Source organism: Mirounga leonina, unplaced genomic scaffold, assembly GCF_011800145.1.
Source record: "Mirounga leonina isolate KUSES-001 unplaced genomic scaffold, KU_Mleo_1.0 Mir_53, whole genome shotgun sequence".
In the NCBI taxonomy this organism is placed as follows: Eukaryota; Metazoa; Chordata; class Mammalia; order Carnivora; family Phocidae; genus Mirounga; species Mirounga leonina.
Window position 1 is genome coordinate 6,168,442 of NW_023270807.1, and position 23,223 is coordinate 6,191,664.

General features: G+C 55.9%; 1 protein-coding gene and 1 long non-coding RNA gene across 2 annotated transcripts in view; one reads left to right on the forward strand and one right to left on the reverse strand.

The window, feature by feature from the left end:
* Window positions 1–1,288: 1,288 nt before the first annotated feature.
* On the forward strand, window positions 1,289–6,266 carry LOC118001219. Its single transcript, XR_004676645.1, has 3 exons — window positions 1,289–1,428; window positions 2,477–2,682; window positions 5,774–6,266. It is a non-coding gene; the product is annotated as an uncharacterized LOC118001219 (long non-coding RNA).
* A 543-nt stretch (window positions 6,267–6,809) lies between these two features.
* Window positions 6,810–23,223, reverse strand: part of KCNK5 (potassium two pore domain channel subfamily K member 5) — a 38,153-nt gene continuing 21,739 nt past the window's right edge. Inside the window, exons 2-5 of the mRNA XM_034991232.1 lie at window positions 13,195–13,306; window positions 11,856–12,022; window positions 11,377–11,545; window positions 6,810–9,253 (exon numbers count right to left, since the gene is read on the reverse strand). Of these exons, the coding sequence (XP_034847123.1) occupies window positions 8,388–9,253; window positions 11,377–11,545; window positions 11,856–12,022; window positions 13,195–13,306 (1,314 nt within the window). The 3' untranslated portion in view covers window positions 6,810–8,387. The remainder of the gene's footprint in view (window positions 9,254–11,376; window positions 11,546–11,855; window positions 12,023–13,194; window positions 13,307–23,223) is intronic.

The following is a 23,223-nucleotide window of genomic DNA, read 5'->3' on the forward strand; positions in this document are numbered from 1 at the left end:
TTGTGGAAATTCAGAATCATGTGTTTGAGTAGGACCTATGAGGTCAACTGCCAGTATCTCCAAGGAGTGGCCACCAACCCTTGGCCTGAGTATGCTGAATGACAGGGAACTCAGTGTCTTAGAGGGACAATGTGGAGGTTTGGGGGCAAAGGGACGGGCACATAGGGGTCTTTAGTGCTTACAGGCTTTTGTTGGGGCTGTTCAAAGCCTATTATATTGATCAAGGCCCATTAGTTATAAAAGGTGAGGTTCCACGGATTGATGCAGCTCTCAAGGGAAGCAAAGCCCGTCGAGTTCCTTATCTCTGCCTTTCTTACTATGTGTCTTCTCTATCCTTCTGCTTCTCTCTGCACACCTTCATCCTCTGGTTCACACATGACCACAGAGGTTGGCCACCACTCCCAAGCCTCCATGACCTCACAGCTCTGCTCCCTACAGCTCACTGTCCCCGTCTCTCAACATCTTAGCTTCGAATGCCTAGCCAGGTCATCCCACTGGTGCATCTCAGTTCCGGTTTCCTCTCCCAGTCCAATCAGCGTTGCCAAGGCGGGGGGGGTGTCACATGGTTCACAGCTATAAGCAATGGTCTGAGGGGCCCCAGGGGATACAAGTGACTCTTTATGAGGTATGATCTCCCTGAAACCCAGACATGCTTGCTCGTTTCCAAGGTAGGCAAAACCTCACTGTCCCTCCCACCCCACTTAGGGCCAGTGGCCAGTCCAGAAGGAGCTCAGTGCAATGATGTGGACATGTGACACATCTGGCCATGTTGAACATCTGGCTCTCCAAGGAGGGGAGAGCCCGAATTTGTAGTGTCTGTCCATTTGCATGGTGTCAATGCTCCTGTTACGGCCGATTTTAAGCTACCAACACGATGTCACAAAACGTGAAGTTGGGGAGAGAAACACAGTAGCTAACCATTATATAATAGTCCCTCCACATACCTCCAGTAGATGCAAATATCCTCAAAAGCCTGTGTCACAGTGACATGCAATTAGGAAATGAGGAGTTTTGCAGTTATTACATTGGTTCTTAATATAATTTGTGTGTTTATATAGTTTAACTTCTAATACAATCAAGCTTATAAAATGTCTGAAACTGGAACCATTGGCTCTCCTGAGCCAGTATGAACAGGCTCCAGAGCACTGAGTCAGAACCTTTCCCCTGGAGTGAACTATTGAGGGTGGGAATCTGAGTGGATCGAGAGACAGAGAGGGGGCCTGACTGCCTGGCAGGTCAGTATCTGTTCCTCATTTTCCTTCCTCCTTCACCAACATCAGCTGTTCCAGGTAACCTAAGAGAGACAACAAATAGAGGTGATTTGAATTGAATGGAGTGTGATGTCAGCAACCCAAACAGAGCTGCTCAGCCGGCCAGCACTGCAGGTGAAGGAGTCAAAGAATGACAAGGAAGTTTCACAGAACTCAGGTAAACATGGATTTCAGTGCAGAATGAAAACACGGGCAGGGATGGATTGCCAGGGGTTGCCAAAAACACCGAGGGACCTGACCGCTGAGGTCTCCAGCCAGGTGTTCCCAGAATCTGGGATTTCCAAGGTTTTACCCCAGACCTTCTGATTCAGAATCTCCCAAGGCGGAGCCCAGGAATCCCCTGGTGATTTTTGGGTGTAGTCACCGCAAGGGCTGGGATCTACTGATTGGGTCACTTCACTGGTCTTACAGGTGACGACTGGCTGGGCAATGCACCCAGGACATCTTCCCTGGTCACCTCTCCCTTGAGCAGGAGAGAGCCTTATTATGGCAGCCTCATGTGGTAGTTAGTAGCCCAGGCTGGGGCTTCTCAGCTTAGAATTGAGGGGAGGCTTCTAGCTGTGTGACTTTGGGCAAGTTACATAACTGCTCTGAGCCTCCGCTTCCAAATGCAGCTAATGTTGTGGGGATTAAATGAGACCATGGGCCTGAAGTGTCCCCGTCAGGGCCCGTGTGTGGTAAGGATCCTAAAAATGGCAGACGTGGCTATGTAGGTCACGCTGCCTACATGGTAACAGCCCCCAGGCCTCCTAGGACTGTTGAAACCTAGCAGAGAGGGGATAAACATAGTTAGAGACCCCATATAGAAGGGGCTTTGATATCTTGAAAGTAAAAAACTTTGATCTTAGGTGAGGAATTACAAAACCTGCCGACATTTGGTCTCAGCTGTGCCACTTCTTCAAAGAGTTTTGGATTCAGGGAAGAAGATGTTATTTGTGTCCCATGTCCCCGTCCCTCCGCCCGCTCTGGGTGTCAGCCCCGCTGCACTGGACACCCCCACGCATGCTGCCCAAGAGCTTCCCCAGTGTGCATTGGGGCCTCTCTGCTTCTCTACCTCAGAGCTCTCTCTAAAGCCTGGCAGAAAGTTGCTTAGCTCAGGGCAAGCCCATCCCATGTTCTCATTATCTGCCGCTGTGTCACAAACCACCCCAAAAACTGACAGGCTCAAAACAATACCAATCATTTATTTGCTCACGATTCTGCAGTCTGCCGGACTCTCTTCCACGTGATCTCAAGCTGGGGGTCGGATGTCCAAGATGGCGCCTTGGCTGGGCAGATTCTCTGTCCCTGGGCCTTCCCCACGTGCCTAGTTTGGTTCTTCGCAGCACGGGGCTCAAGGTACTTGGGTTCCTTACATTTCAGCTGGCTTCCCCAAGAGCACAAAAGTGGAAGCTGCCAGGCCTCTTAACAGGTAGGTTCAGAAAGCACAGAAGGTCATTTCCACAGTCCCAGCCACATGCCGAGGGAATACACTCCACGTCTTACTGGGGGAGTGGTGAGGTCACTTTGCCAACAACTACGTGGGAGGGGAGACATTGTCCTGGCCATCTTCGGACAATGCCGTCTGCCACATCCAGCCTGTATGGGAGGAAGGTGGGGATTAACACCCCTGGAAGCATCCTCAATCAATGAAGGTGGCATTTGGTGGGTAAATGCAGGGCTCTTGTCCTTCAGAGGGACAGTTCCGAGGTGTACTGGCCAGGCTTTTCAGGCGATCCCAGCAGGACTGAACCCCAATTTCAACCTCTCAACAGTGCCCGCTGAATTGCCTTTTGCTTTCCCCATCTTTGTCTCCCCTCCCTTTCTGTACTTCCTCCAACCATCTCCCAGTTCTGCTCTTAGGCCTTGCTCTCCCGGGAAAACAAACCAAGACACTCAGTTTCCTCACTTGAAAAAGCCCCTTAAATGGAGCTGTAAAATATGGCACCTGCCTCCCAAGGCTGTTAAGTAATCCCGCAAGAACTGATGTGAACGAGCTTTGTAAACTGGGCGGCTGGCTAACAAGGTGAGGGGTCACTGTGAGTGGAGGTATTACTCCCTAGGGAAGTGCAGGGACTTGGGGGCTGCCGGGGTGGGAGGCCCAGTCCCCTGGGGTCATCCGTGAGCAGTGACTGGAGCTGCTGTGGGGGTGATGAGAGGTGAGGGGAGCTGCCAGAGAGGGTGTGGACAAATAAGGTGTCCCATGTCCCTGTCCTGCCTGCCAGACGGAGGTGACTTGGACAACTACGTGACTCACCAGGTCACCACAGCCTGGGACAAGGTCCTTCAAGATCATCCACCCGGCTCTGCTGAGACTCGCCCTTGTGGGATAAGATCTGCCTCCTGATTTGGCTTCTACCCCAGGAAGAGGGATGGAGTTACCCCTGGGAGGGTCCAGAACTCTGGTCCATTCACCTTCCTCTCAGGAACCACTGAAAAACTGAGCCCTTCTCTGTGCTGGGTCCTGTGGGAAGGAGCCGAAGGTGAACAAGCCACCCGCCGCCCTCTCTTCGGGCTGCCAGTCAGGGACCCGGGGTGTTAGACCAGGAGACACGCAACTCGAACCGCATGGAAGCAGCTGCTCGCTGAACTCTTCCCGGAGAAACTGATGCCCACCATCAATCCCACCAGGCCTTAGGATGCCACCAGGAGAGAGGACGGGCATATCCCGGAAACAGCGTGGGGCAAAGACCTGGGCGGCCTGGCTCACTGGAGAAAGTCTTCTGTGGCTCGAGGCCAGAAAGGGGTGGGGGTGGCTATTAGAGGAGGCTGGGGGGGTTGCCCAGAAGAGCAATGGGAGCTCAGAGGAGTTTAAAGCAGGACAGAAAGCGGGTCAGATTTGAGTTCAGGATTCTCCCTGCTGGGTGCAGCGATGGCCGGGTGGGAGAGGGTCTGTGTTAGAGGCAGGGAGACCAGCTAAGGGGCCTCATTCACTCATTCAACAAACATCTGTAGAGCCCCTTTCAGGTGCCTGGCCCTGTGCTGGTGTGAGGCTCCAGGGGAGGGGCCGCGGGGGCCTGGAAGGAGGGAAGGGGCAGAGATTTTAGTTCTCACTGTGTTACACAAACACATTCTGGAGATTCTCATATTGGCTTCCTGAACCAGTTGTGTATGAATTTGGAAGTTGGGTACCTGTTGCTTCCAAACAGGGGTGAAGAGCTCTTATTTCGGGGCTGAGCTCCAACCTCAGGGGCCCCACAGAAGGACAGCCATTCCCAGAGACCCCACCCAGAGCAGCCCAGCCCAGCCTGCCTCCTCCTTTCCGTACTCTGCCCCAGGCTCAAGAAAGCTTCAGTGCCAGGGTGGCTGGGAGAAGCTTGACCAGCCTCTGCAAGCAGGGGGTGAAACTCTTAACTGGCATGGAGCCACAGGTCTCCTCGAGGACGACACCGGAGGTCGGAGGAAACCACCCTGGAAGGAGCCCTCCACCCTTTCCCATGTGATAGATAGGTGACAAAAACCTGATTGGGTGACAGGCACAGGGAGGGTTCATCAGATGAAAACAGCCCGCCAACGAGCCCATAAAGACCCCTAGACACAGAAACTCCGTGCCAGCCCCTTCGGGTCCCCTTCCTCCTCGGGAGCTTTGTGTTATCACTTTGCTATCGCCCCATACACCTTGCTTCGCTGCCCACCCCTCTGTCCGGTCTACCTCTTCATTCTTCGAAGCGGCCTGACCAAGAACCGCGGGCACTTAGTGGAGAGGAAATCCTGTAACATTATCAGGGTCTCACTGACGCAGGTTATGAATCTGGTGTCAACAAGGGGATTTCCCTGTGGGGGTCCTCTCCCCAGACTCCTCACCCACCTCTTCTACCTTCCATGCCTAGCAGCTCATGACCGACAATGACCCATGACGTGAGGTGTCACCACGCCCCCACCCACCACGTGGTACCCCTCCTCTGCGCTCAATCCCCCAGCAACTTGGGGCCTTCCGGGCCCCACCTTCTGCTCCAGCTGCAGTCCCACCTTCCTGTTTCCAGGCCTTTAACTCGGAAAACTTCTGACTCATCTTAGCCACAGTGGCCTAAGACCACACCTCCACCCCAATCTTGTATTTGTGCTTCTGTGTGACACTGTGCCCCAGGAAAGGCCGACTCTCTGAGCCTTCATCTCCTTAGCTGAAAATGGGGCTGAGTGACCTGTGTGCCCTGTGGATGCTCTGAGGTATATTTGTCAAAGGGCTTTGTGAAGTGGTCAAGTGCTAAATAAAGGTAGAACTTAAGTTACCTTGAGGCTGAACGGTGCTAAAGCAAAACCGGAGAATCTTGGACCTGTGGGGGGGGGGCAGGAGGGGGGGTACAGGGGAGGGAAGAGAGGGAGCGAGGTGGAGAGATGTTTTGGCAGAGGTAGGGATGATATCAAGTAGCTCTAGAATCGGTTGGTATGTTCAACACATAGGACCCTTTGTAAACACATCCATGCCTGTGTGAAAAATATGACTCACTCCTGAAACCACAGAATTTTACATTTTTCCCAACAGACTCCAACTTTTAACTAATGTCCTGTTTGGTCCTTGTCAGGCGGCCCCGGATCCACAGAAGAGACCAATCTCCAACCAGTTGAGACAACGAAGCCTGGCCGAGCCTCCCTTTAAATGAATGCAGACATGCCCAGCTGAGCCTGGTCAGTCCTTCGTTCACATTCTCTCCAGTCCCCAGGGCCCACCCTTCCAACTCAGGCCTGGTCCATCGTCGAGTTATTCTCTGGCCCACCCTCCGAGACAGGAGCCCTTCCAGGGGACGTCAGCAGCCACAAAGCAAAGGCTCGCTTTCTCCCCTCATCCCAGTGGCTGGGGACAGATGCAGGAGCGTGGCTGCGTGAGTTTGAATCCAGGCTTGCTGTCTCCTGAGCTCTTGCCCGGGTCACTTCTCTGCGCCTTATTTCCTGGCCCGTAAAATGGGCACGTACACCTACCGCATGGCTCTGTTGCAAGATCAAAGGAGCTCATTTGTGGAGCATGAGCATAAAGCAGACTGCGGACAGTTTGCACGATCCTCACCACTGCCCCCAACCCACCCCCAACCCATCACTCTCCTCTGGCTTCTGACTCCTTCCCGGTTCTAGGATCCTTCCCGCAAGACTCCTCCCCATCCGCATTCAGACCGGTTAACTGTCACCTGCTCCAAGAAGCCCATCCTGACCACCTCATCTTAACTAGCAGGCCCCTCCCCCACCTCCTCACCTTTTTTTTTTCTTTCCCTTCTGGACCACCCCAATCCTCACCGTGACCCTCGCACCATCGTCCGTTCTCCCTACCCCCAATCCTCCCAGACTGCCCCCACACAGCACACGCTAGGCTGTCCTGTGCATCTCAAAGGCTTTATTGTAAAAATGTTAAAATAAATTACATTTGACATCATTGCCAGTATGTACATACAGTGTGTGAGTCCAGGACGGCCAGCGATACGCCAGCAAGGTGGGGCAAGGAAACTAGGATGAAAACATTCACAGAAAAACAGCAGGCCGCTCCTTCTCACCCAGCTGCCCGGCCAGCATAGCCCTGGGTCACAGGATGAATGCAGGTGTGGACACACACGCCCATCACTGTCTTCACATGTCGGGGGGGGGGGGAGGGGGGGTGGGGTCCGGCCCCACAGTCCTGGGGAGGGGGCTGAGAGGCAGAGAGGGTGATCACTCGCCTCCTGGCCAGCGTCAGTCGCCTGTGAGGGATGCCTCGCCCCAACCGTGCGCACTCGCTTCTCGGTGCCTTCACCCCCACTCTGCGTGGGGGCTCTCGACAGCGTGACTCTGGCTGAGCTCACCAAGAAAGGCCCAGCAGAGCTGGGGGTAGGAGGGCGAACATGTAACAACCCAATCCTTGGGGGCCTGCTCTTTCGCCTCCTCTCCCCTCTGGCTCTGAAGCCAACAATGGATGCCAGGTATATCAAAACAGCAGTTTATTTAAAAAATAACAAAACATACAGGGCAGAGAGGGCTGGCCCTAAGGGTGCGTATCGCGGAGACCCCGAGAACTCTGCCGGCCCCTCACCAGAAACAGTCTGTATACAGTTTCACATTATCATTTGCTCCCCGTGTCCCCAGTCTTTTCTTAAACACACATGCGCACCTGCGGACACAAATGCCAAACCGTGGCTGCAGCAGGGGAGCAGATTCACATCTTTGGCCCATCCCACGTGTAAGCCAAGAGCGACTCGGCCTCCCCCACCATGGGGGCCACGAGGGCCAGGGAGCCATGAGGTCCTTGTTTGGGGCACAGGGGAGGCTGGGGACAGAAGGAACCAGAGCTGAGCTTCCTCCTGCAGCTCCCTGGCTACCGCTACCCTCTCTTCCCGCAGCTTTCCCAGGGAGGGAGAAAGCCTGCCTCTGCCATCACCTGGCCAAAGGGTGAGTCAGGGAACTGGGCTCCGGGTGGCTTGGTCTGAGCAAAACCAGAAGGCCTAGGACCCTGGGCCAACTCAGAGCTTGCTCGGGTCCTGTGTATTAGGATAGGAGTGTTTCAGCATCAGCCCAGGATCTCCCCTTTCCCTTCCCCTGGGCGCCTCTTCCCTACTGGGCTTTGCAGTAGGGCCTGATAGGCAGACAAGGTGGGGTTGGGGGATGCTTATACATGCACCCCACACAGCACCCTGCTATTTGCTGAGGAGCTGAAGTGCTCAGTGCCCCCACACCATTGCTGTACATCCTGCAAAGGCAGGACCCAGGGCTCACAGTGCCCTCCCTCCTCTCTGAAATAGCTAGCTCCGTGCTGGGCACACAGGAGCTCATTAATACTGGTGAACTCAAACGGCCAGGGCCCCAAGCCTAAGAGAACCGTGTGAAATGCTCAACCGAAGTACGTCCGAAGACCCATGCAGGTGCAGGCCTCCCGGAGGGTCACCTGCCAGCCCATACATGTCTCTGAACCATCAAATACACCAGCCATACTCAGGCCAGACGCCTCCCACTGCCAGGGTGCCCATTCAGCCAGAGAACCGAGGCCCTGTCCTGGGCGCACGCTGAGTTTGACCCGTAGCATCTAGCCGGAGGGGATGGAAGGTGAGGAAGGCCCCTGGCCCCCCACTCCCAGTTCCAGGGCTGCCCCCCACCAGGGGCCAGAGGTCCCAGCTGTAGTAGGATGCCCCAGGATGAGGGGAACAGAAGCCATCGGAGGTGGGGTGGGGAGCCGGCCCTGCCTCACGTGCCTCTGGGGCAGTCGGACTGACTGTACTCGTTCATAAGCTGTTCGTAAGGCACAGAGAGCTCAGACTCAGTGCTGGTGAAGGTGGACTCGTCCGACGAGGGGAACTCGCCCAGGTTCAGGGGCACCTCAGCTTCGGCCCCCTCCTGGGGCCTTTCCTCCCCAGCCAGGTTGTCCTCTATGGAGGACTTGGATGTCTCTTCGTCCGAGAGGCCGGCCTCCTCGTCCGCAAAGGTGATGCTGACGTTCTGGAAGATGAGCGGGTGGTAGTCCTGGGCGTCCCATGGCTCACCCTCCTCGCTGATTCGGTCCAGCTGGTTAATGAACACCTCGGAGGTCGGGGAGCCTTCCTTGGGGGGCCCTGCCCCGGCCTCGTCGCTGGGGGGCCGCGACACATGGCCTTTGCTCTTCAGCGTCTGAGACACCTCTTCCAAGCTGGGCACCCGGTTCTTGGAGTAAACCACCAGGGGGGACAGGGAAGTGGGGTGGGCTGGCAGCCCACCCCCCTGAGGCCCCAGCCCCTGTGCTGGGACCCTCTCCCCAGCCCCACTCGTCTTCATTGCCTTCTTCCCGATCTGCTTGATGAGGTCATTGTAGGTCTCCTCCTTCTTGGACAGAAAGCTGAAGATGTTGACGTCCTTGGACGCCGTACTCCCAGTCATCTGCAGAGCCTTTTTGGAGTGTGGGGAGCTCTCAAAGGACTCCTTCCGCCGCCGCCGCCGCTTCTTGATGGCCTTGTGGACCTCCACGAACATGCTCACCTTCCAGTTGACAAAGAGGGAAAGCCAGGCCAGCCCCAGGTAGATCCAGAGCTCCACAAAGTAGCGGTACAAGGCGTGGTAGTTGGCGCTGGGGTTCACACCTGCAGACGGGACAGGAAGCCCCGAAGGTCAGAAGAAGGTCAACAGGGACCTGGATGTACATCAAGGCCAAAGCCGGGTTCTCTGAGCACAGGCACAGTGTCAGAACACAGAATGGGATGCACGGTGAAAGAAAGGACTAGAAACCAGACTGTTCCATCATCCTGACGGTCCAGTCATTCATGTCCCTATCTTAGTCCCCAACCTGCCTGAGCCTCAGTGTCCTCAACTGTCAGAAGTCAGGAGAGTGGTTCCCTAGGGTAAGGTAGGTTCCAGGTCCAAGGCAATGGGGAGGCTGTTAATGCAGCCAACACACAGGTCAGGAAATAGTTCATGCATGTTTGCCTTTCGATTATTCACTGTACCACATCTAGCTGTTTTGTGCACTTTGGGGGGCATATATGTTATAGTTCAGTTAAAACCAGGATGGAAATTAAGTGAGTGGCTGGCATCTTCACTGCTGGGTTTGGACTCACTGCTTTAATATGAATGGGGCTGGTGGTTGGGCCAAGAGGTCTGTGTGCACCGGTCCCAGCAGAAACTATTCTGGAAAGCCTTGATCCTCCTTCACTGGGGTCTGGCTGCCCCCTGACTTCCTGTTTCTGTCCTCTTCAGGCTGGCCCTTCCCGTGGTCTAGAGGGCTCTGCCACTCCACATCCTCCTCCTCTGAGGCCAGGCTCCCAACACCTGCTCCAGGGAGTCCTCCGGGTCACCCTGCACAGCTCTGACTGATCTCCTACACTCCAGCATTATGAGATTTCTAGCTTAACTTTACGTTTCTAGGCACACTGATCTGCGTTATTATATATCCTGCCCCCACCCCACCTTTCAAATGCGAGCAGTCTGGAAAAGGGACTAGGGGAAGGGGGCTTCCTCCAGAGTGGGGCTCCCACAGGGCAGGGACTATACCACCCTCATAAAATTAGAGGTCCCCTGAAGACAGGTGCTGTGTTTGCCCCTGGAGACAAGAGGTGTCTCTAAGGGATGCTCGGGGCTCTTGGTCACAGGCAGGGTGTGATGACAAGCAGGGCGCATGCTAACATAGCTGGGTCCTATCCTCAGCACTCATTTGATCTTCTACCACCCTGTTAGGTAGGAGCTGTTCTTTTTAAACCAATCTTAGAGATGAGGAAACTGAGGGAGAGGTCTGAGGTCTTGCTGGAGCTGAGAAAGTATGGCTAAATATACCCCACTTCTCCAGTACAAAGGCTTCTCCTTGTTCGCTCAGGGTCCCTTAGACAATGGCAGGGCTGTGCCTCTGTCTAACTTTATCTCCCAAGACAGCAGGCCTTGATCTGCCGAGGTCAGGAGAGTGTTCGGGCCTCTTTCCTGTCCCCTGCCACCACCACTCAGGCGCCCCTCCTCGCATTTGGAGTCTCCCCTTACAATGAGGCAGAAGGTTAGTGACCTGCACCTGCCCCTGGGTGGGGGTGGGGTGTGTGTGGGGGAGACTAGAGTACCCTGGAGCGAAGGTTGGGGTCGGCTGGGCAGGAGGCATTGAGGGAACACTGGGTCAATGCAGCCAAACAGCAGTCAAGACAATGAAGGGCCAAGATGCAGGGCAGGCCACAGGCACAAGTCTCGGAGAGGCTGGGGCCAAAGAATTTTATCACCTGCCTGGATTAAGTAGGGGGAGAGTGGGAGAGACTGTCCCGGCCCCCAGAGGGTGGGGCAGCTTAGGAGAAGGCCTCTCTTGTCTCTAAACTGCCTGTGGCAAGAGTAAAGTTTCAGGCCTGTGAGCCAAACCTCTAGACCAGCTCCCTCCGCTCCTGTGATGGGATGTAAGGCCGGCAGCTCTGGGACAGGAAGGGGGCCCCTGACTTGGCTCCGGGGCTTTCTGGGTAACAGGCTCAAACCCTGCAGGGGGTGGGGAAGGACCTACCCCCAGCCCCTAGTGAACCTAGGCCTAGGAGACAGGGGAGAACAGAGGGAGAGGAAGCAGGAAAAGCTATGACCCAAGAAAGAAAGGGAAACAGAAGAAGACCCCTTGGTGGTGGGGGGAGGGTTGCTGCCCAGGACACTGAGCACCTGCTGGGGTCTCATTAAGGTCAGCTGAATTGCAGGTGGAGAAGCAGAGAAAGAGAAGGCGGAGAGGTTGAGGCACGGGGAGAAGGGCAGGACTCACCAGCCACAAAGTCGCCGAAGCCGATGGTGGAGATGGTGATGAAGGAGTAGTAGAGGCCCTCGATGTAGTCCCACTCCTCGGTCACCATGAACACGAAGGGCGGGATCACCAGGTGGACCAGGACGCCCCATACAATGAAGATGGCCGTGCATGTGATCTGCGCCTGCCGCTGATGGGGTGGGGGTGGGGAGACCACATCAGAGCCACAGCAGAGACTGGGGACACTCAGCAGGGGCGCCCGGAAGGCCAGGGAGGCAGCCAGGCAGGAGGCCAGCTGGCACCAGGCCCGGGAGGAGTGTCACCCGCCCAGCAAAGGGCAAGGAGCACCGTTCCCAGCCTCACCCAGGGGCTGGGGGTCCCCGAAACTGCCCTCCTGTCCCCGCTCTAGCACCTCTGTCCATTCTTGAATCTTTCCCATCCTCCCATCACCTGCCAGGGTCCCCCCAGCACTGCCCAGCCCCCAGGGTTTGGAGACCTACCAGGCTCACGCCTCTCTTGGTGAGGAACTGGCCCAGCCTCTTGGCACGTCCCCCGAAGAACTTGCCCAGGGCACTGATCCACGTCAGGCAGAGCGGCACCCCAAAGAGACCATAGAAGACACAGAAGAGGCGCCCGGCAGGGGTCTTGGGTGCCACATTGCCATAGCCTAAGGAAGAAAAAGAGAGTGAGGCACAGAGAGCCACAGCAGGGGTGATGGACCCAGACTCACCACGGTCCCTGCCTCCACTCCGCACCCATACCTACACCCACATCCACACAACCACGTTCTTGACGATCACTTGCTATTGATCCAGTATCACTCCTTCAGAAATGAAATTTCACTTCATTACACTTTGGTCGTGATCATTTATAAAGCAAGTAGGATGGCATGGGCTATGTCTCCTCCATCAGACTGGGAGCTCCCTGCTGGGCAAAGCCTGCATCATTAGCAAGCCTTCCACTAGTCTATTCGGCACCAGGGTGCAAATTACAAAGAGCCTTCTCTGGGGAGACACCCCAGAGGCACCACGGGAGGTGGTCTCTAAAGATGGCCATTCTTAATCCCGTCCCTTCCCGTATGCGTATGTTGCTGCTCAGGCCGGGCTGGCATCGGAGGCTGGGCTGCCGTGGCCGGCCTGGCCAGCGGGTGCGGCGCAGTGGTGCCTGAAAGGCTAAGTCTAAGAAGCCCCGTTGCTTCTCTCCGGGATGGCCCGGAGGCTCACTCTGGGGATTCCCCGCTTGGACCCAGCTGCCATACTGGGAGCTGCCTGAGTCACTGCGTTTTCACCCCCAGCCGTGCTCTCAGCCAACAGCCACGCTCCACTGTCGAACGTGTGATGGAAGAAGCAGTCCCAGATGTCTATAGCCAGTAGTGCTTTGGGCTGATTCCAGCCTCAGACACAGGACAGCCACCGCCATTACTGACCTCCGGCAAGAACCAATTGGCTGAATCCAGCCAGCCCACAGGGTGGCGGAAGATAGTAAGTTGTGTTTTAAAAGCCCCTAAGTCTGGGGTGGTTGGTCATGCAGCCACAGATAACCAAAAGAGACTGCCAGCTCAGCGAGCAAGCATGGGCTGGGGTGATGCAGTGCACAACCTGCTCAACCCCCTGCATGGCTCGGGCTATCGGGCTGTGTCGTTTCCGCTCCAAGAGCCCAGGTGAGCACTCCTGGAGAAGTCTCCCAAGCGTGGCCAGTCACCAAGAACTTACTAAATCCCCAGCAAAGTGTTCAAAGAACGCAATGCAACTGAAGGCCATGGGACCAGAGCTGGACTCTTACAAGGTTCCGTGGAGCGAGGGCATGGACGTGGGTGTCCTGAGGTCCCTGAAGACTTACCAATGGTAGTAATGACCGTGGCGGCAAAAATCATTGCATTAGGCCAGTTCCAGTTGTTGAACGTCTGATTCCCTGTAATGGCCACGCCCTGTCCTGCAGCATCAGATACTACCTAGAACAAGAGACACAAAGTGACGAAATGATTTCTTCGAAGTGCCAGCAGTGGATGCAACTCCATATGAGCATTCTTATTGAATCATCACAATAACAAGGTGGCAGTTACTGTCTCCAGTTTATAGATGATGAAACATTTTATAGAGGATCAGAGAGGTTAAGAGATTTGCCCAGGGTCACACAGCTGGTAAGAATGCGAACTCAGGCACTCTGTCCCTAAAGTCCGTTCTCTCACCGAGCCAGTGCTTCTCAAACTTACTAGCATGCACCAGCGTCACCCGGAGAGCTTGTTAAATACAGACTGCTGGGCCTCACCTCCAGAGTCTGATTCAGCGGGTCTGGGAAGGGGTCAGAGAATTTGCATTTCTAATGAGTTTCCAGAGGATGCAGCTGCTACTGGGCCAGTGACCACACTTTGAGAACCACTGTACTAGACAGTTCTGCCTCAAAGAAGGCACATGTGATTCAGAAACACGGGATGCCTATGCCCTACCCAGTCCTCCACAGAGAAGTCTTCTACTGCGGGACAGACCTGGGAGGGACCCCCATCCACCCCTCGCCCCAGCTCAGTGCCCTCCTGGATCTGTCTTCTGAGGGAGTATGCACTGCATCAGCTGGCTTCCTTTTCCCTGTGCTTGGAACTCTACCCTCTTTCCCTACAAGCTCCCCCTTCCCTCTCTTCTCTGGATCCCTCTCTCTGCCCTGGGCCAAGCAATTTCAAGGTCTAGGCCAGGACAGATCACCAGAAGTGGTGTGTACATTTCAGGGTGACTCAAAATCATGTGATCAGTCCAGTCCCCACAGGGTTCCCAGCAACTGTGGGCAGCAGGTGAGAGGCCACCTGGGGAAGTCCACTGGTGGCCCTAGAAGAAGCCTTATCTATTCCAGGAAATTTAATAGTGCCAAACCTGCTTCAACCTGCCGAGAATGGCCTCTACCCTCCCCATCCTTCAGTCCTGCCACCGTTCACCGCAACCTGCAGATGGCAGGGCGTGGACCCCAGCAGGGCCCGGGATTTAAGCCAGGAGTTCCAGTTCTGCCCCCGAGGGGGACCCCAGGGTGGGCCACCCAATCCAGACACCAGGAAACTCAGCCCAATTCTCTACAAAACTGACGCCTGGGACTGAGGGAAGACAGAAGGGCGAGGGATGGAAGAGGGAGACAGAAAGCCCGCAATTCTAACCCTCCGCGGCGCAACTGAAGTCCGGTGGGAAACAAGGGAGGGGCTGGGGCTGTTCTGAAGGCACGAGCAGTTTGCCCCAGCAGCAGCAGGCCCGTGTAAACGGATCTGCAGATTCCATAAAGAATTTTCCATGATGACATGCTCATCTGACAGGCCATCAAACCACACCACCCGCTGCCCGGCCTCCTCGCGGCATTTCCAGAACATCTCCCTGCAGGCCAGGGAATCGGCTCTCCCTGCAGCCCTCCCCTCAGAGGGCTGGGCTTCTAGCCGGCCTGGCCACTTCCAGGGGCGAGCACCAGCACGTCTAGATGCCAAGGGGCCTCTGGGTCCATCTGAAAGGTTTTCTAAAAAATTAAACCTATGTCTGAGGCAGGAAAATGAGCAGGAGCAGGGTCCCGTGTCTTAATGTTAAACAGATGGTGGCTCCCTTTGGCCCTTTGTCATCTCAGCTGCCCGTTGTAGGGTGGAGAGGGTAGAGCGCAAAGTGACAGACGAAGGGGAGCTCAGCCTGGCAGACAAAAGGAACATTTAAGGGGAAGCCGCACCACTGAGCAGAGGACGGTGCATTTGGGGCACTGAGTCTGGTCCTCCCCGTGGAGTCCCGGGGACACGAGCGCTGTCTCTCTTCTCACACAGACTGAAAGGGGTGGATTCTAGAAAATCAAACCAGAGCCCTCACAGATGTCTAAATGGGGATAGCAGAATGTTTGGCATATTCAGAAGAGGAACTGGTGGGCACTAGAAACGAGCACAGGTTCGTCAAGAACAAGTCATGCTCAGCTAAGTGCATCTCCCGCTCCAAAGGGGTTGCAAACCCTTGAAGTTGGGTGGAATGCAGTAAATCTAGATTTCAGCAAGGCAGCTGAACAGATGGGCTTGCAGATATTTCATGTGGACAAGACAGAGAGATGCAGGGTGGAGCTGGGATTAATTTGGGCCCCTTTAAAGGCAAATAAACAACCAAGAGGTACTGATCTTTATCAACCTGGCCTGAGGCCTCCACGATCAGGCTAAAGGCCTGGCCTCTTCCATATTTTAATCAACAACACAGAAAAGACATATGTAGAGGGCTGACCAGTCTAATTGGCAAAGGATGCAAAGCTGGGGACAAGCCGGGATGGGGGAGAGAGCCAACACACTGCAATGGCAGTTTGAACTCAAAATCACCTCGCCTGGGGAAGATGGGCCCAAGCTAACAAGACAGGATGATCTTTTACTATTTTCATGTCATACACTTTGGGTTAGAAAAGACCAGTCCAGGATCCACGGGAGAAGTCCTTCGGTTTCAGCTGACCACAAACTAGCAAACACTAGAAAGGTAAATAATATCTCCGGCAGTGTGAACACCTTCTCTCTGGAGGGCTGGGCCACACACGGGACCTCTGCTCCACTCTGGGTATCGGCCCTCATGTGATCTGCTAACCGAGAGGGAGCCGGGGTGGCGTTTTTGGATAACAAGCTACCTGAGAATGCACGGCTCTGGGCAGTGTCCCACTTTCGGTAATAGAAAGTGTTTAGAGCACAGCACAGCAGGGATGCTGAAGGTGTGACTGGACCCAGGGGTGCTCAGTGGGGTGGCAGCCCCCTCTGGGAGTGTCTGGAAATGCAGAGTGGGGAGGGGTGTCTGTGTGAGACGCTGCCACACACACCTTGGACGCACTGCGAGGAGATGAAATCCCTGTCCTCCCACCCACCTATGCCAGGTGATGGCACTGGATGCCCCCCGACGCACAAGACAGCCGACACTGCCCCCGCTGAGAAACACCGGCTGCCCAAAGGCAATCTGTGACTTGGGAATCAGTTAGTAAGTGCTGAGGAGACACCGAACGGAAGAGTGGCAAAACAGGGTAACCAAAGAGGGCATTACGGTTGGGGGCCCTGCGGTAGACAAGCTGGGTCTCCTGCCTTCCCCCCTGCCAATGCTATGCCCTTTGGGGCACAGCCTGCAGCCTCAGCCTCCGGCCCTGGGTTATCGGGGGCCACAGTCCCATGCACTTTCCCCAGGACCTCTGTTATCTCTCCACGGTCATCCAGAGAGGGGCACTTGGAAGGGTCCCAGTGTCCCCAGGGTCAGAAGCACCACCAGCCCTTACAACAATCCTGTGGCAGTTCTGCCCACTGGTCAGGTCACGAAGCAGGCTCAGAGAGGTTACATGGCAGAACTGGGCTAGTTTCCGGACTATCTGGTTGTAAGTCAGTGGGGCTCCCCCGGCCTCCCTTCACGGCTCCGGCTGTCCCCTGGGCACCCCCAGCAACCCCCGCTGTTGCCTCCTCTGCGCGCATGGGCACCCAGCAGCTGGCCTGGGAATCAGCCTGGTTCCATCCCAATGCTGGGGCATGAAGTAGGATTTCTGTGCTGCTGAATGGCGGACACCCCTTGCTGGGGTATATATACACACATCACCTAACTGGCTCTTCCTGCGATCCTGCCAGGTGTCACTCGGCAGGTGGGGAAAGTGACCAGGACTGAGGTCATCCCTGGTTTACGGAGAGTGGCATGGGGGAGCCAGGCCGATACCCTGTTAGACATGGCGTCCTGTCCCCAGGGTTAGGGAAATAGCTCTCACAGGAGGCGGCGGCCCCTGTTCACTCACAGGATTCTTTAACTTGGCTCCCACATTCACACAAGACAATATTTTCCTTTTCCACAGAACCCAGGAGAGTGTTGGGAGAAGGGGATACTGCACACAGCCCGGGCCCAGCTCTGTTTGGGGAAGCAACAGAGCGCCCTCCTGGGTCACCCTCATGATCAAGTAGCTGTGATTTATTGAGGGCTTTCTATGCACCAAGTGCTGGGTGCTAACACCTTACTGCCTTCAGCGCGTTCAATGAGGACAGAATCCTGCTGGGAAGATACCATAATTTTTTCCATTTTGCAAATGAAAATTTAAGCCTTAGAAAGGTTAAGTAAGTAGCCTAAGGTCAGAATGCTCAAAGCGAAGCTGGAGAGCCCTGACTAGACATGGTTATCCTGCCCCCCACCCCCCGCCCCTTCCCACAAAGGCCACAGGAAGGAGGCCAGTGCATACTTCCATCCCTCCGCACCAGCTGAAAAAACAGTGCCCTAAAACCAGTCCATCCACTCTGACCCAAGCTCCGTATTTCTGGCCAGGCCTCCAGGGAGGCGACATGCCCTTGCCTTGGCTTCAGGCAACCAGCTGCCCTGACCCCACCCTCCTGGGCTCTTACTGTCCGCGAAATACGGGTTCCCGGACAGCTCCGCACCCCCCGGGGATCCGGAGTTTCCCGGGCAGAGGCAGCTGCCAGGCCTCCCCTTCCTGGAGAGACTCATCCTGATGAGTGGGCAGTCCCAGGGCTGAAGCCCACCTTCAGACCCGGGCAGGTGGGGCTGAGGTCAGGCCTCTCCCCTCATCCACCTGGGGCGGGCGGGGACGGGGCACCGGAGTCAGGGTGGCAGCCGGGCTGGCGATGGCAGCTAACTGGCACCCAGGGAGCTACTCCCCACCTTGCCTCCAGCTCCTAGGCAGACATCCAGTATGGGCCACAGAGCCCTTTCCTGCTATGCGGGGTGCAGCCGTAAGGAGCCTCCTCGATGCCAACCTCTCCTGGACCCACAGGCTGTGGAGGGGGTGCAAGCCAGGCAGCCTTTACCCATCCCTGGCTGCATTTCACGCTGAGGTCCACACACCAGCAGGGTGCTTGGCAAGCAGAAAGGACTTTTATCATTCCTCCCACCTGGCCCTCCTGGCGCCCCCTTGAGGTGGGCGGGGCAACCGCTTATTAATCTTTATTTCATAGATTAGAATAGTTATATTTGAATAGCAGCTGATTCTAAGCACTGAAGTGACCGATACCACCCAAGCATCTAAAATCACTTAGCTCGCTGAATCTTTACAACCCTAAAACATGGGGGCCGTTACCCCCAATCACAGATGAGGACAACGAGGCACACAGGCTAATTAAGTAGCGTGCCCAAGGTCACACAGCTAGTCAGCGGTGGAGCTGGGGGGTGAACTGGGGTGGTCTGGCTCTCAGCCCCCCGTGCCACCTACGGATGGGGAGAGGGGGTGCAAGGGATGCAGGGGGTGCTTCTTAGCTATAAGGAGTGGAGCCAGGTCTCGAGAACACAATTTCCCAAGCAACTGCGAGAGAAATGTCTGCAGGAATGCAGACTCCCCTAGAATGTAAGCGTCACGAGGGCAGGGCTTTTTGATCTGTTTTCTGCTGCTGTATTCCCAGTGCCTAGAACACTGTCTGGCACATAGTAGGTGAGCGTGGGTGAGGAAATTAACTGAAATGGGTGCATGTTCTTTGGCCTAGACTAACTTATCCTCTGGTGTCCTTCCTTCAACACTTTCCCAGCATCATTCTGGAGCTGGGTTTAACTAAATTCATTAACGACAAGGTGGAGGCCTTTATCCAGTGGGAGAGCGGGAAGCAGAGGTAGACCCCAGCAAGAGTAGGGGCTGGTGGGGTTGAGGGCTGGCTGCAGGGGCCCCAGAAACCACCTGCCACAAAGTAGAACTGAGGGCGGGGTGGGAGGGAGCGAGACTTTGAGGGGGGCAAAGGGCTGGGGAAGGGGTGGAGTGAGGGAGGCAGGTGAAAGCCCCCTCGGTCAAGGCCAAGACAACGGACCGAGTGGCAGTGGGGCTGGGAGAGTCCCTGGGGAGACTTGAAGGACTGTCTTTTCTGCAGGAAGGGGAGGTGGTCCCCTGGGCAAACTGTCCTGTGGGCAGCAGGTGAGCAGGGAGAGAAAAAGGAATCTAAGTCACCCTTGGTAGCAATACTTTAGTAAGAAGCCCACACCTTTCTCAGGGAATGCTTACAAAGCCCCTCTGCAGCTCAGCCTGAGCCTTGCATCTAGGAAGGCAGACGGCTCTCATGCCCGCTCCATGGCACTGACCTGGTGGTGAATCTAGGGGAGCTCCCAATTGCTAACAGCAAGTCTCTGGGTAAATAACCTGGTAGTCTATCAGCCTCAGTTTCTCCATCTGCCAAGAATAACACCCACCCTGAGCATACGGAAAAGTAGGCCGGGCAACATCGTCAGCACTGAATGAATGGATCTGCAGTCAGTGCTATGACATGGTACGTGTGTCCATCAGGAGACCAGACCCTGCGAAGACCTGAGACCCGGGGGGAAAGACCACGCGTCCCCAAGGTTACGTCAAAAGGCGAGGAGTTAACTCCCCTGCACCTGGAGGGCAGGCCTGGGTGAGAATAGTACACTGTCCCCAAGCTTCCTCACAGCTGCCACCTTTTCCCACCTTTCAGTTCTAAGAGTGAAAGCTGCCCTTTCTCAGTCTGATCAGTCTGCTCCCTCGGGGCACAGGGTGACTTCTCTGACATCAAGAGGGGGACAGGGGTTCAGTTGGAGTCGGAGGGGCTGGGGGCGTGGGTGTGTGTTAAAGCTCTCCCTGGAGGAAGCAGAAGCGCCACCCAAGATGTCCTGTTTCATCCCTCAGGAGGCCCATCTCTCCTGGTCTCTGCCACCCAGAGGCTCCCAGGCACCCTGGCCGGTTTCCCGAACAGCCAAGCAAGGCAGGCAGGCTGGGAAGGAAACAATGCCACACACTATGTCCCCCGACACTGTGCCCGCCAGGAGGGGCTGAGCCTGTCTGAGCCCCAGTCCCAGCTTGCCGCCCCACTGCCTCCAGCTTCACGATGTCCACCCACCACCCGGCCCCTGCTGGGCTCTCCCTGCATGTCCGTGTTGTCCCTATATCCATCTAGTCTAACAAAGAACCCCTCAGAACAGGGGGCCACGGGTGGGGTGTTCTGAACAGGACAGACGGAAGTAGAGGTTAGTAAACCTATCTCGGGTGCTTTCCAAGCAAGTATTTGCAGTTTGGGCTTGTTTAGAACAATGTTTTTCAAATCCTTTAACACCTGAACTAATGAACAGATAAAGGAGGAGGGGAGGAGGACCCCAGAGCCTGTGTGGGGACTCCCTAGAGCAGTTTGAGAAGCGGGAGTGGGCGTGTTGGGGGTGAGTCTGTCCAGCTGCCGGGCTAGTCCTTTCTCCGACTACTGGCAGATCACAAGTATCTTGGCCCAAAGGTGAGCACTCGTTAATCTTATTCCTAAAACCAATGGGAATTGAAGACTGTTAATGAAACCCTCCCTGATCTCCACCCTCTCTCTCTAGCTTTCCCTCACTGGGGATGGTGGGGAGGGGGGGGGCCTCCCGGGCTTGTTATCGGATGAGGAAACTGAGGCTCAGGGACCTGAGATACCACACAGGTCTCGAGGCAGTGGCTCTCAGTCCAGGCTGCCCAACAGAACCACCAGGGAGTTTACATGACTATGGTGCCTGGGCCCCCCCGGCAGATGTCCTCTGCAGCTGCCCTGGGCAGCAAACAAGCTCCACCGGGGGTTCTGATGGGTGGCCCCTCACTGCCTCATGCAGGGTGACGGGTGTGTCCACGGGGCTCCAAGCTGCCACCTCCCTGTCCTGAGCATTCTCGCTGACGTCTCACCTCAGCCCAGGTGGCCCAGGGTGTGGCTGGGAGGGCAGGCGTGCCTTAGGAGCAGGGGACTGGCAAGGGCCAGGTGGTGCCACCCTGATACCTGGCTCACCAGGCCCCGTCACTCCCAGGGAAGGAGCAGGTGTCTGTGGCAGGTGCCAGAACCCAAGGGGGCTGGGCCACACCGCGTCTCAGTTGAGACCAGACCTCAGCTACTGTGGTGTGGACTTTGTTAACTTCTTTTTTGCTTATCTGCAACTTTCAGCTTTGCTTCAGTGCCTACCTGGACTAATTATGTTTTTAGAAGAAGGAAAGACAAACTGTTGGAGGTATGCTGGGATGGCAATGCACGGCTGAAGACCCAGGTCCAGCTCTGCTCTGCCAGTCACTTGCTGAGATTCTCCAGGAACACTTGACCTCTGCCTGCTTCCTTCTCGTAAAATGAGGCTGGCCTAGGACTGCTGGGGTCCCCCTGTCTGTACATGTCATATTTTCCTCTGCCCAGAACCGTGACTTCTGAGCCCAATTCAGCCCTTCCGAAGCCCCCCCATTCACAGCACATTCGAGAAAATACATTCTCATTCTCAAGACTTAGCTCACTGGCTACCAGTTCCAGTTCCTCCTGAGCCCCCAGCAAATCAGGCCGCCCATGTCAGGAGTGAGCCCTGCTCCTCAATCACACTTCTTTCCTCATGGCCCCTGGATCCCACTACAGGATAGAGAAGGCGACTCACTGCCTCCCCTCCTCTCTGGTCCTTAAAGTAATGTGCCAGTGCTGGTCCAGGCTGTCCTCCCACAGCCCAGGTGTCTTGGGTGGGGCTGTGTATAAAACACAATCCCCTGCAGTGTTGGTCATACCTACAGAAACCCACGCAACCTCATTAGGCAAGGTGGCCAAGTGGCCCACCACCCCACCCTCAGTGCACATTTAGGGGTCACTAAACTGCTGCTTCACCCAGACTGCACGTAGAGATCATCTGGCGGGAGCTCGGGAAAGTCCTCCTGCCTGGGTCCTACCCTCAGGGAATCAGCCAGACATGGTCTGGGGCATGGAACCAGGATGCTTAAAGCTGCCCCAGGTGACTCTAATATATACAGCCAATTTCAAAGCCACTGCCCTAGACCCAAATCCTCCTCCCTGTTAGGAGGCCGCAGTCTAGCCCGGCTCCAGGGCAGCAGGCCTGGAAGCATGGCTGGCCTCCAGTCTGCTGCTGGCCTCCCCCTACACGTCCTCCTGGACCATCTCTCAGGGGCCTTTGCGAAGTGCAGAGGCCCTGCTCAATCTCACGCTCATGGGGGCAAGCCTGTGCCAGAGGTGAGCACGTTTTCAGCAGAAATCTCTGGGTTTCCGACTTTCTCAGGCCCGGGAGCCCTGTCTGTACTCAGGAGGGACAATACAAACAAGGCAGGTGACCCTGCCCCCATTGTTCTCTGCCTGGGACGGTAACCCCCCAGCAGCTGGGAGCCCCTCCCATGAGAGCTGAGCCCAGGGACTTGCTGACCTGGGAGGGCTGCAGGTTTGGCTAAAGCAAACAGTGAAGGGCTGGTGGGGGTTGAGCTCAGGATGGGACGTCAGCAAGTGTTCTCAGGCACCTGGAGGGCTCAGCAGATGCGTAAGTCTGGAAATGCCTGTGTGTGCAGGCGCAGGGGAGCTCTCTGGCGTGGCTCGGGTCCCACAGCAATGCCACCTGAGAGCTGGCCATGGGGCTAGGAAAGCATTTTCTCCCACCCATCCACACACAAAGATGACCTTCTGCAGCCATATTCTCAAAATCCACCTCCTGCTTCATCTTCCGAAAGACTCAGGGCAGGTGGGATGTCCCAAGACACCTAATGACAAGAGGGACATTCTTTAGCCACCTCAGCTTCTCTACCCACCAAGTCACACCCACTGTCCTGCCGGGGGTGACTGTGGCCCCGTGCTATCTGCTCCCTATCTGGGATGCCGCGGCCTGGGGCCTGGGGTCATGACTTGGCTCCTTCCCTGCCCCCAGAATCCAAATCCTGGGAGTGTCTGACAACTCTCTGCCTTGACAGATGCAGAGGAAACTTCAGCCAGGACCCCTCCAGCATGCCAGATGGGCAGAACAGTCCCCTGCCTCTCCCACAGGGATGTGGGGACTAGGGAGTAAGAGGACCCTGCACCATGTTCAGCTCCTGGCTTGTCCTTCCCAAGCAAGCCAGCAGACCTCTCTGTTGAGCCCCACTCAATGGCTCTAACAAGGAAGCTAGGAAGGGCGCTGAGGTGGTGTCTCCCTCCTCCTCGCCCAAACCCATAATCATCAGGCACCTCTCCCACCT